At 46.6% G+C, this 12,549-nt stretch overlaps 1 protein-coding gene and 1 long non-coding RNA gene across 6 annotated transcripts in view; both read left to right on the forward strand.

The window, feature by feature from the left end:
* Positions 1 to 43: 43 nt before the first annotated feature.
* On the forward strand, positions 44 to 10,581 carry LOC106609455 (nucleoporin Nup37). 5 transcript variants are annotated; one of them, XM_014208308.3, is made up of 10 exons: positions 44 to 253; positions 2,225 to 2,440; positions 2,650 to 2,774; positions 5,132 to 5,204; positions 5,473 to 5,567; positions 9,248 to 9,338; positions 9,439 to 9,620; positions 9,756 to 9,806; positions 10,097 to 10,190; positions 10,350 to 10,581. In XM_014208308.3, exons 1-10 carry the CDS (start codon positions 224 to 226, stop codon positions 10,461 to 10,463), a joined length of 1,071 nt encoding a protein of 356 aa, XP_014063783.1. In that variant the 5' UTR covers positions 44 to 223; the 3' UTR covers positions 10,464 to 10,581. The 5 variants fall into 5 exon arrangements, with proteins under 5 accessions (XP_014063783.1, XP_014063784.1, XP_014063785.1 ...); XM_014208309.3 differs by having other exon boundaries at positions 46 to 226; XM_014208310.2 differs by having other exon boundaries at positions 247 to 319.
* Positions 10,582 to 12,178: 1,597 nt separating this feature from the next.
* The window catches only part of LOC145879966 (uncharacterized), a 51,412-nt gene continuing 51,041 nt past the window's right edge, over positions 12,179 to 12,549 (forward strand). Inside the window, exon 1 of the long non-coding RNA XR_014392838.1 lies at positions 12,179 to 12,418. This is a non-coding gene — a long non-coding RNA (uncharacterized LOC145879966). The remainder of the gene's footprint in view (positions 12,419 to 12,549) is intronic.

The raw sequence follows: 12,549 nt of genomic DNA on the forward strand, positions 1-12,549 counted from the left end.
CATTTAACCACGCCTATGTTGTTACAACTGCTATTTGTGGTTCTTTATCACAGAACCCAATATTGTTTTTAGCATATCTGACTATTTTTCGTGAGAGAACGTTTATTAATTATTCTTTTCTAAAGTGTTTTTAATATAGCAATAGTGTGTAACGTGTCAAAGCGCTGCACCATTGCGTTTTTAAACTCAGCGTGGTCCCCCTAGAATTTAAGAATAAAATGGCATGGTACGTTCCAACAAGGACATCAACTGGGTAACAAATGTATTTTGGGGGGGGGGGGGCAGAAGTTGTAACTAATGTGCTGAAAGGCGCGCGTAGGTATGGTTATGAATTAGCTATCTATTCTAGTTAAAAGGCCGCGTTATTTGTTGAAATATTTTGTATTATATTGCCAAAGCCTGTCATCACTTTTAATCGCTGTAGTGTGTTGTAGGCTGCTAGCGTTTGAGTAGTTTCGCTGGCTGACATTAGCTGTCTGTTATTATCAGCTAACTAACCGCTAAACACGACGCTAATAGCTAGTTAGCAAGCGCTGCTATATCGCAAGCTAGCTTGTACAACAGTGTGGGGTGGGGGGGACTGCTAGTTACATAGCATTTCACAATGTTACATTATCATAGCATATCCTGAAGCCAAGGCTACCACCTTTCTGGTGGTTACAAGGAAGATAGTCTAACTAGCTACCGGCCGCGAACTAAGTATTCTAGCTAGCTACAGTACTGACCGTTTGTGCACTGTTGAGTTAGCAATAGCCAGGACATGCCTCATTGACCCTAACCTACTAACTAGATGCCTGTCTTCTATGTGTAACATATACACTTGGATTGTTAATGCCTATCCAGCCCTATTTTAACTCCTGAGATACGGGTCTATCTAAAACATTTTAGAGCAAACTAAGTCGCCAGGTCGTTAACTAGAGTAATTAGCTAGCCTACTTCAAGGAGCTATCTGAAGTTACTAGATTCATTTTTAGACCTTTTTAAATATTTTGTTTGGTGCATACCCATTAATTATTGAATAATATAACTAGTAGATGCCTCGAGCTTAGTTCAACTGTCATACCCCCATCAGAACCCACAATGTAAGGTTGTTTTTATTCCTTTTGTTTGTAAACACTGTATAGCTTCAAATATCAATAATGCTATACTTTTGATATAGATCAGGGGTAGGTAACCCTGTTATTGGAGTGCCACAGATACTACAGGATTTTGTCCCAACTAGGCACCACACTGAGTTAGTTAATTGATCAGTTCAGTGATTGCCTAAATTCAACATTCCAGGTCAGCTAAATCAAAAACATGAAGTGCCTGTGACATTCTAGGACCAAGGTTGCCTATCCCTGTCATAGATGGTCAGTACTTCCATCCATAGCTCTGTCCATGAATTTGAGTGGTTACATTTCTCAAGCCCCATCCTTCAGTTGTTTACCAAATCAGTGGCTATGTGGTCCGCTCTGTAATTGTTCCAACTGCACATTGCTCCTTTAAGAATGCAATCAATAACACTTGAGACTGAATGATCCACTGTAGTGAAATGGTGTTCTGTTGCCTTCACTTGGTGGATCCCCCTTGCTGTTAACCTTTGGAGTCCAATAGCCCAGTGGTTCTCAAACTTTGTGTCATGAACAGTGCTTATGCCCATAGAAATAGACGTGGCGCCCGCAGGGGGGACGTGGGATGTTCCCCAATGCTGGAAGCGGGGTCTGAGTGAAAAGGTTTGGGAACCTACAGCCTACATGATGTCAGTACAACAGCAAGAATGATGTCCCATTATGTGATCACTGACAGCTGTTACCTATGACCTTTCACACATTTAAAAAGCTTCCATCTAAACAACCCCCCCGACCCACATGGGCTGGGAGAAGGGTGTTTCACCGCACCCTTCCTAGAAAAGCCGGACAAGTCTGTGTTTCTGGTATATCTCTCTCCTAGTCGAATTGTAGCAAGGGATCTATATGACTGGTTTTGCATTTAGGGAAGTTCTGATCTCATGATTATCTTATTGTCACTCCCTACAGTAATTCCCTCGGTGACAACCTCAGAAATGATACAGGCACATTAGTTAATGTTCAGGCTTTAGGCTATATGAGTCCCCCTCAACGAGTTAGCCCAATACCGGAGTATGTAAGCTTTGGCTCGCTTGAGTGTGCATACGGAAGTATTATTTTTGGCTTTCAATCTGTATAAGGAAGTTAATATTAACCCCTCTTCAATCCTGATGCAGGTGGTGAAGTCAAACCAAAGAGTAAATACACCGGACATAAACGTCACCAAAAATACATTTAGCATGGAGGACTTAGGTCGAGGAGCCAGCTACACAGTGCCCTGTGACGACTACGTCCATGTGGTGGAGTTCAGCCCCTTTGACAGTGGCTCAGCTGCGTCCCTCCTGGCCTATGGAGGAAACCAGTATGTGGTGGTTGGCACCTGCCGCTTCCAGGTGAGTGGTAGCCTGCCAGATTCCTCTTCCTCATGTCCGCTCTTCTAGCCTCCCTTCTCAAAATGCATCTGAAGAGAAGATCCTCCCAAGGTTCCTCTCTGAGGAGGCATGGATAGGGGACACAAGGAAATGAGAAACAGTCTGTGTTTTGGTTCCATGTGTGACGTAAACCACTGCTGTATGTGTGACGTGAACCACTGTTTGTGCAGGAGGAGGATATGGAGGTAGAGGGGGTTGAATTCACCACACTGCGTGTTTTCCATCATGCGTTACGTGTGGATTGCCTTGCATGGAGCCCTGAGTCTCGGCTGGACAAGCTGCCCCAACTCATCAGGTAGCCTACCTTAAACCTTTTCGTTCTTACAGCTGTCTTCTGTCTTTACATCAGGGTGTCTGGTCCTGGAGTGCTGCTGGTTGTTTCAGGCTTTCTTTCCAGCCCTGCAGTAAGTAACAGCTGATTCAGCTCATCATGGTGCAGACTGAATATGTGGTTATTTGGACCAGCCACCACTGTGGGTTGAAGCTGCACTACTGTTTTTTTTTTTTTCTTCATCTTTCCTACGTAAAATGTATTTATAAAGCCCTTTTTATATAGGCAGATGTCACATAGCTCTTATACAGAAACCCAGCCTAAAACCCCAAAGAGCGAGCAAGCAAGCAAGCAGGAGAGGGCGAGAGGGATACTTAAGATCACACCGGGCTCCAATAAGACAGGAGAAAAACATCAGATAGGACAGACCCACCCTAGCCCCCCGGTAGATACACTATTGCAGCATAGATATTAGGGACTGGACGGAGGGGTCGGGGACACTGTGGCCCTGTCCCACGATACCCCTGGACAGGGCCACACAGTTTGCAAAAGCACAGCCTCCACACCACCAGAGGGATATCAACAGACCACCAACTTACTACTCTGAGACAAGGCGGAGTATAGCCCGCGGAGATCTCCCTCATCACTCAACCCACTCAAGTCGAGTATAGCGAAAAGAGCCTGGCAAGACGTGATGCACCCCTCCTAGAGACGGCATGGGAGAGCACTAGCAAGCCACTTACTCAGCCCCCGTAATAGGGTCAGTGGAGCGAATCGCAGTGGAGAGATGGTAGCCGTTTCTGCATCTCTCATATGGATCGGCCGACCATTCCATAAAAATGGAGCTCCATAGGAGAAAGCCCTGCCTCCAGCTGTTTGCTTAGAAATTCTAGGAACAATGAGGCTTGCGTCTTGTGAACGTTGGGTACGTGTAGGTATGTAGGGCTGGACCACCTGCTTATCCCAGAGCCATATATTTATCTAACTATGTCTCTGGATCATCCATCTACACCACCTCTGTGTCAGTCAGTGGTATGAAACCCTCAGTAGTCTTGGCCCAGCTGTATTCCTCATTCACCTCCCGTATGAAGCTCAGTCATCATTCTAGTCTGTGGCCCACTGTAGCGGTGGAATACCAACCCAGTTATTTCAGGTGTGGTTTGATAAAAAAAAGGAAGTTGAACATTATTACATAGAAAGCAAGGTTTTCCTCTTAATTGGAATGGTGGATGGGAATGCTGTAATCCCGTGGGAGATGTTTCCAAGTTGCTTTAATTGAAAGGGAAAAGCAGTGATACTTCCTGACCTTTTGTGGTTAAGTCTGCAGGGCCCTGGGGGCCGGCGTGTGACGTGCGCACGTGTTATTGCACTGATGGCTCCCCGCTCAAGTTCCGTCCCTCCCCTAGTTTTGCACGTAGTTATGCCTTCCAGGAAAAGCACAGTCTTCACGGGCTTGCCTGAGGCAGGGGCCGGCGAGGGTGCTAGGAGGAGGAGGGGGTAGGGGGCTTACGCTGGGAGGATCCCAGATTCTACCAGGCCAGCCATGTGAGGTCCAGTCAGCAACCTCCTGGTAGATTCTGGGGAACTGTCAGGATCACTTCCCCAGCATCAGCTCAGGGCCAAAACAGACCCAGTCATTAGTCAACATTAGTCGACATTGACAACTCTTTGAAGATTGTCTCATGAAGAAATGTTCTCCCACTTGGCACTTGTTCTTTCATTGACAATATTCCTGCAGCGTAGGCTAAATCTCGATAGCCTAGTTCGTATTGCAAGACTGTGAAGTATGTATTGAATTAGATTTGATGATAGATCTGGCCCAGGAATTGAGTTGAAAGAAGGGTGACATGCCCTGCACAATTCGCTGACTACTAGGCTATGTATCAGTTGTTGGTGTAATCACCTGTACCAGTTGCTTGGGGGAATATTCTGGCTGTGTATCGTGACATGCCAAATCCGTCTGTTCCTGCGACTGCAAATGTGTGAAAATGTGTCTTTTTCTTGCGATATGTGTGTTTTTCTTGTCATAAGTGAGTTAGTGTAATTGTGTAAGTAATTGCAGGCGCTGGTATATACTACAACTGATTAGAGGCAAAGTCGTCTCCCAGGCGTTAGAAATGCTCAAATGGCGTGAGGAATCTTAGTTTTTCTCCATGTTTATCTCCGCACTTAGAAACTCCCTGGCAGTGTTTCCATTGATCCATGTCCAAGTCTTTACCACACATCCAAAGGTGTCAGCCCACGCTGCAGTCAGACACACGCATAGACATGGACGTGTGCCAGGGTGCGTGTACGTACGCGTGTCTTATAGTAGGATGGGCTCTGTTTTGATGTTCTCTTTCTTTGTTTATGTTTTTCTCTCTCTCCGTCTTTCCCACCAGATTTTGCACTGCTGCGGCAGACAGAAAAGTGAGGCTGTTGACTTCTGATCTTCAGAATCAACATGAAGTCAAGGTAGAGTACTGGAGCCCCTGCCCTCACGACTAGATCCCACTGGAACTACTGCACCTGTCAGTTCAGTTGGCATCTGGTTTCTTTAAATCAAGCCGTTTGTATATAGCACACTGACAGTAGGCACTTAGTGAATGGCTTTTTATATTAGCCTAATCAAGAACCCAGCACGTAAGGAGCCAGCGAACTGTCCTACAGGCTTGCACCAAATGCAGTGTTTTGTTAATTGTATCTTCTGTGTTTCTGTGGTGATGTCTGTGTGGTTGTCTAGGTGATGGAGGGTCACACCAGCTACATCAACCACTTAGTGTTTGAACCCACGGAGGGGAAACAAATGGCTTCGGTCAGCGATGACCATACATGCAGGTCAGTCCGAACCTCCTCCGGGTCTCATTCAGCAAGAATAATATGAGTGTGTCTTCCCCCAGCTCTTGGATCTGCGTTCTGTTCTCTGTTAATGGTGCAGAAAGTCCTGACTGTGTTTCCAAAATGAAACCCAATGTTTATCACAACACACCCCGGTGTTGCCGTGCGGAATCACACCGCTGCTTCTCTAGCTTTTCAAAGTAATTGGTTAAATATGGAAATCCAATTAGCTGCAGTACTGATGGAGGTTGTTCCCCTCGCTTAGGGTTGACTCTTAACAAGGTCCCCCAATGTGGCCTATCAATCAGTAGCTAGGTAGTGGAGCAAGGAAGGAAAGAGTGTGTTGTTAGCCAAAGGTGTAACCATGGGGTAACCTGGCACAGGAGGTTGGTGGTACCTTAATTGGGGAGAACGAGCTTGTGGTAATGACTGGAGCAGAATCAGTGGAATGGTATCAAATACATGGTTTCCCGGTGTTTGCTATTCCATTAGCTCTGTTCCGGCCATTATTCAGCAGCCTCCACTGAACCTGATGGGCCTCCTGTTACCTTAGTAACTAGGGTTGTTGCTAGGGTCTAGACAGGGCGAAAGCCTGGCCCAAATCCTACTTCCTCTTTGCCCCTTCCCACACAATGTGAGCTCTTATTGTTTGACCTGTGATTGATGGGGGGGAACGTTTAATCAAGTTAGCAGCTTAGAAATGAATGACTGGCCCCTACTTTTCTCTCCGCTAGAGCCTGAAAGAGCACGTCTCTCATATCCATCTTTAAACCCAAAGCTCCCTGGATGAGAAACACACCTGAAACATCTGCTTTCTATTCATAAACTCATCATTTCAGGAGCCTGGAGCTCGCGGTTACACTTCCAGTCATCAAATACAGGCCATGGTTGAATTATCTCCTCAATCTCCTTCCGCCCTGCTTAAATGCTCTAAAGTGTTGGTTAGGATGAGGGCTGTGGGGAGAGAGAGGCCTCAGCTAGGGCTGGTGATGAAGCTCTGCTACTGCGAGAAACATCAGCGCACAGTTCTCCCTCAGCCTCCCTCTATAATGGTCTGGCCAGAGAAAACGGGTACGCTTGCTCGGCTCCATCTGCAGAAAGATTTAAATTCTGTCACGTTGAGAAAATATAGGACGCAGGAGGAAGAGTGAGGTTAAACTAGGGAAAGATCAAGTTAACAGGAGAGGGGCCTTCCACTCTGAGGTCAGAGTGTCTGCCAGAGGTCCTAACCTCTCTGGGCTCGGCTCCCATTGTCTGTTAGCTTCCAGTTGGATTTGCAGTAGGTATGTTTCTGTTGAGTGAGATGGATTCCTCAGTTCAGCCAGCTCTGGTTTCGTGTTGACATGGATCAGCAGAATACAGCTTACTCAAGGGGCTTGAACAGAGACACCTGCTGCAACTATTTGTGCGTGATCTCAAGTATTTGTTTTGTGTATGATCTACTCTGTGTGTCTTCCTTTTGGGAAGTATTTCTGAGGCGTTATCACAATAGTTTGAGACTTTCTCCCCACTCTAGCCCGTCAGTCAAGCTATCTGTCAGGTAGTATGTCCATGTCCACTCTACAACATCCCTGTCTTTCATCTCCTCTTTTCTTCTCATGTTCTCACGCTTTCTTTTTGCTCCGTGCTAGGGGATCCCATCATCAACTCTAGCGAGAGGAGCAAACCGATCCAATAAAAATGACTAATGGCCGAGATAATTATTTCAACAGTCCAAATGTCTGTTAAAGAACGTGTTATTGTTCAAGACACTTGAGCAGGTCCGATCAAGATGGATGTTGGTGTGGTTTCGGGGAGGGGAGGGGAGGACGGCGTGCTGTGCACCTCTGCCTGGACTCCCCTGTGAGGCTCTGAGGCGGAATTACTGTTGGTCTTTCTCAGCCCTCGTTCCCGCCGAGTGTCGCCAAGGTTATTTACCCTGCACTCTCTCATAATTTAGTTCACACGGTGCACACTACGTTTCCCATTTCCTCCGCTCATTTGGAAAACGTTGACCGAAATGAAAAGGTGCGGCGGCTGTTTTCTCACTCACATCTACACACAGACTTCAAATGCAGTCTCGCCTTTCAATTTTATTGTACATGAAGCCCAGTGTTATTGCTTGATGTCACAGCAGTTGTGTTATGCAATTACACATCGCTTTGTCAGTGGCGGTTTCAGTCTTGTTTCTTGCCCCCTTTCACCTTGTTCAGCAAGGATGACATTTTAAAAAAGAAATCATAATCTTTCCCCATTTGAAGGGCGAAGTGGTGGACCACAACTTGGCCGGATGCGGCGTAGCGTGCGATTGAACTCTACTTGGCGAGTGGTCTGAGAAGAGAGGGTTTATGCTTGTTTGTCTGCGGTCGTCTGAGGTTTCCAACCTCGCTCATGCTCTATGGAGGAGGGTCTGCACCTCACTCTACACAGGGCCATTCTGACTTCTGTGTCGAGTCAAGAAGCAAAAGCTCTCATGGAGAAATGTGAGGGTGTTTTATCCCCTGCAGGGAAGACACAGGAAAAGTTGAGGGTTTGTTTACTGAGGTTAACATCTGGGATGGGGCATAATCATATCCTCTCCTCCGTGCCACTGCAGACATCTCTCCAACATGTTTGACATTTAGATGGGCTTTGGGCCTTTTTTAGATGTCTTCTGCATGACCTCATCAGTCAGCGCATTCACATCGGTCCCAACCATACAGTCCTTTTTAAAAAATAAATAATTAAAACCGCATGCAAGTTTATTCCTCCCTGGTTCAGGGGAATGTTTTGTTAGTTTCGAGGCCTTGTGTTCGCTGAGGGCTCTCCGATGTGGTTGAAGAGTTGATCCTGGTCTGGGGAGCAGCCTGTCCTCTCCAAGTGATTTATTACATCCATGCGCATGTTTGCCTTGTGTCCTCGGCCTTCTCCCTTCGTCAGCGCAGGGCCCGCATGCCTGTCTTCGCAGCTCAAGGGGGAGATTACGACCAAGATCCCTTTTTCCCTGAAAGAAGGGCGGTACTAGTAAGGCTCTGTGTGCGCATCTCTTGGACAACTGACAGAAGTTAGATAAATTACACGCTGGCATTACGTGCTTTCAGAAAAACACTGGCATTACTACAGGCCTGGTGTGTGCTGCTCACTCATTAGAGTACATTCCGAAGAGAGTCTCAGACGCCTGGGGAAAGGTGGGTTTGGATGGAGGCTTGTAACTTCGCTTTTTTGACATGGATCCTGTGAGACAAAAACAGCCAGCCAGCCATGATGTCTTTGTTATTTTTGATATTTTTAGCTGCCATTAGCGTGTGTAATCCTTTGTTTTGTGTGCTGTCAGCACCAAGGCGCCTGCCTGCACTGTTCTGCACGTCATCTCCCCTCCCCACAGGGGGTGGCTGGACTCCGGAAGCTATTTTTAGCACTGCCGCGAGTCCAACTCCAGTACAGCTAATTGAGTGCTTATTAATCTTGTTTTTTGGACTTGATAATTTGACATTTTTGACAGGACCTGTTTTATCTGAAGCTTCGGACCGGTTGTTTGTTTTTGAATCGCAGACTTCCTGTCTGAGGTTGTTTTCTAACAGGTAGTTGAGGACAGGAGAATAATTTTCTTACCGTCCTTAAATGATTAATTTCCCCTGAGCACACCCCCTCTCCGACCATCCTGTAGTGTCCAGCTAGTGCCCCTTCCCTTTCATGCTAGATGGCCTCTCTTGTCCCCACAGGGTGTGGGACCTGGAGGGGAATGAAACCACTACATTTAGACTACGCTCTCCTGGCGTCAGTGTGTGCTGGCATCCTGAAGATGCCTTCAAGGTGCGTACAGTAACAGTGCTCTCCAGTTTCATAATGAGAGTTTAAATACTTAGTGCGAGTGAAAAGAGCTTGTGATACTAAACCTTTATCCTCTGTACAGCTGATGGTGGCTGAGAAGAAAGGGACGATACGCTTCTATGACCTGGTTACCCAGCAGGCCATTCTTTCTCTGGATTGCGGCCAGTCGCCGCTCATGTCGGCCGACTGGTGCCTCACCAACACCATCAAGGTGGGCGCGGTGACGGGCAGTGACTGGGTGATCTGGGATATTACCCGCTCCAGGTGAGTGGCAGGACAGATGCCTGTGACCGACTGGGTTTGAACCCGGACAAGGTTACCCATCACCTCCGTTACATGCTGTGTAACACTACTGTATGAAGGCATGGGATTTGTTAATGGTTATTTGTCTGTTCATAGTTACCCACAAGAGAAGAGGCCTGCCCATGTAGAACGAGCAGGAAACTTCAGGTAACTGCTTTGTCCATGCTTCCGAAGTCCTTGCTATCTGGTATCCTTGGGATGTCCCTCCCCCATTGAAATGAATATGTTAAATAATTAAGGTAAGGGTTATGGTTAGGGTGTAGGGTAGGGATGTCCCAAGGATCCTAAATGCTTCCAATTCCTCTGACCTTAAGAGTATTGGGATGCATGTTGTGGTAGTCCGGCTGAAACCGCCGCTACCGACGACGTCCATGATAATGGCTGTGGTGATGATGGTGATGGCAATTACTGTAACCATGGGTGTCATGGTCTTCCAGGTGGTCTCGGGTCAATGAGAATCTCTTCTCCACAACAGGATGTCCAGGCAAGATCAGCAGTCAGTTACTAGTGCATCACCTAGGTCACCCACAGGTCAGTGAGCTGTGTGTTTGGCTGTTTGCATTGACACTGTGTCCGTTTCTGAGTCATAAAAGTGTGGGAATAATGTTCAGTAAGAGTGTTGGAAATTAAGATAACATAACATGCTTCCTAGACCTGGTTTCTTACGTTTATATGGTGGTGTTGTTGCAGCCCGTGATGATTGGATCAGCCACGGTAGGGGCGGGTCTAAGCTGGCACAGGTCCCTCCCACTCTGTGTCATTGGCGGTGACCGAAAGCTCTCTTTTTGGATGACAGAAATGTAATGCAGTCACTCCCTATGGACATATGGGAGGCAATGCAAATGTACATTGAAACTGTTTGACCTGAGGTGTGGTTGGATATTTCTATTTTCATACTTTTTCAATAAAGTATTTCATTTTCCATGTTTTTGTTTGCTTTGACTTCTGAACTTAGTTTAGACACATCCTGGACTTTTGATGTTTATTTTAGAGTCCGACAACTGACCGTCCAGACAAACAGACAAACTGTCATACCCAGACAAACAGATGGGTGGAACTTGGCTTCTGTGAAAAGCGGGGCTGGTTCTGTCTTTCTCAGAAGCTTTGTATCAGTGCTAGTTTGTTATGATGTTCTGCCAAGCGCCTCAGGGTGAGCTGCAGGTCACAGGAATGTGTGCGCTCAATGCTGCCAGCACTCTACTCTACCGGTCAACATCACAATCCCTCTACAGGTGCTCACTTTCTCTCTGTAGAACAGACATACACACTCACCCATACACAATCTGTCTCACACACACACACACACACACCCCGGTAGGTCCTATAACACCTGCAGAGTGAGGCCTGGGAAGGGGAAGGCGAAGGACTAATGCATGCAGCCTGCTCATGCTATTGGGTTATCCCTGAGATTATGACATGGGCAGGAAACTAGAGAGAAATAAGGTTTTGGAAGAGAAGCGCAGGAGACTGGGAGTTGAGGTCTTTTCAGGTCAGATACTACTGGCTGGCAGAGGGGATGAGTGATTTATCTCTCCAGAGAAGAGGGAGATGAAGAGAAAACATGAGCCACACATCTCATCATCCTAGTGGGTGGGGACGATCAGTGATGCTGAGATGGAGCATGGGAGACATTGGACCATAAGCCAACAGACGCAGAGTACTCCATTAGAAACAAGGGCTCATTGTATCCTATTGGATGGCCCATGTGCGAGACTAGCACTTACTAACTGCATTAGAACTACAAGAGGGCAAGCATTAAATTTGATCATGAATCATTTTTTGTGACAGCTAATCACTTGTTTCCACGGATGGATGTTTTTTAGTCCCAGGGCACAGCCCTTTGGATGGAGTTGTGTCCACAGGGAGTAACACAGAACGGTTTATTTTACTCCATTAATGTATGTGTAAGGGGTGAAACAGTAGGTTTTATTGTGCACCAGTGTTGCTGCACGACAGCGTAAGGCAGGTATAGGGGAGGTGAGACCTCCACTCTTTCAATCCCGCTAGACAGGCCTGTATGTTTCTTGGAGCGTACGCACTAACCTCCATCCACAATCATAACATGCTACCGCTCTCCTGGTCGAGTCTTTGTTTGAACAAGTCCAATGTGGTCGGTGCCGTACGTTTGCAGTGTTGGACACAAGTGGTGCTGGAATGGCTACGTGAAACACAGAGAAATCAATGTCAGAGACCAAGACGCCGCAACCTCTCTCTGCACACACCATTGAACATTTTCCAAAGGCTATAATATCCTCTTAGGGTGAATTAGAATTGCAAAGTGCAAGATTTCTGTGAGAAATGTGAGTCATGAATCGCTCAATCAATCGTGTCTCCCAGAATCAAAGTGACCCAAGATCACCACCTGGTGGTCTCCCACCTGTTTCTAGTCTCTAGATCAGGGATGGGCAACTCCAGTCCTCTGGTGCCGGAGAGGTGTCACACTTTTTCCCCATCCCTAGAAAACACAGGTGATTAGGTAAACTAATTGTGTTATAAACTAAAAATCACAATTAGTTGATTATTGGAGTCAGGTGTGTTAGCTAGGGCTGGGGCAAAAGTGACACCAATCAGGTCCCCGATGACTGGAGTTACCCATCCCTGTTCTGGACAGATGGCTTGCCTCCCACAATGTACCAAGGATCCACCTTAACACGTCTGGAAAGGAAAGGGAAAGTGGGATACCTAGTCAGTTGTACAACTGAATGCATTCAACTGAAATGTGTCTTCTGCATTTAACCCAACCCCTTTGATTCAGAGAGGTACGTAATGTATACAACGTCAGTTTGGCATAGAGGAAAGGGCGGCGTTGGTACATCCAGCTTTTTTAAGTCACTGCCTTATACGCTTCTTGCCCTATCGTAAACATCCCATGGACACATAGTAGCTGGTA

This window comes from Salmo salar, chromosome 07 (genome assembly GCF_965601325.2).
Source record: "Salmo salar chromosome 07, fSalSal1, whole genome shotgun sequence".
Taxonomy (NCBI): Eukaryota; Metazoa; Chordata; class Actinopteri; order Salmoniformes; family Salmonidae; genus Salmo; species Salmo salar.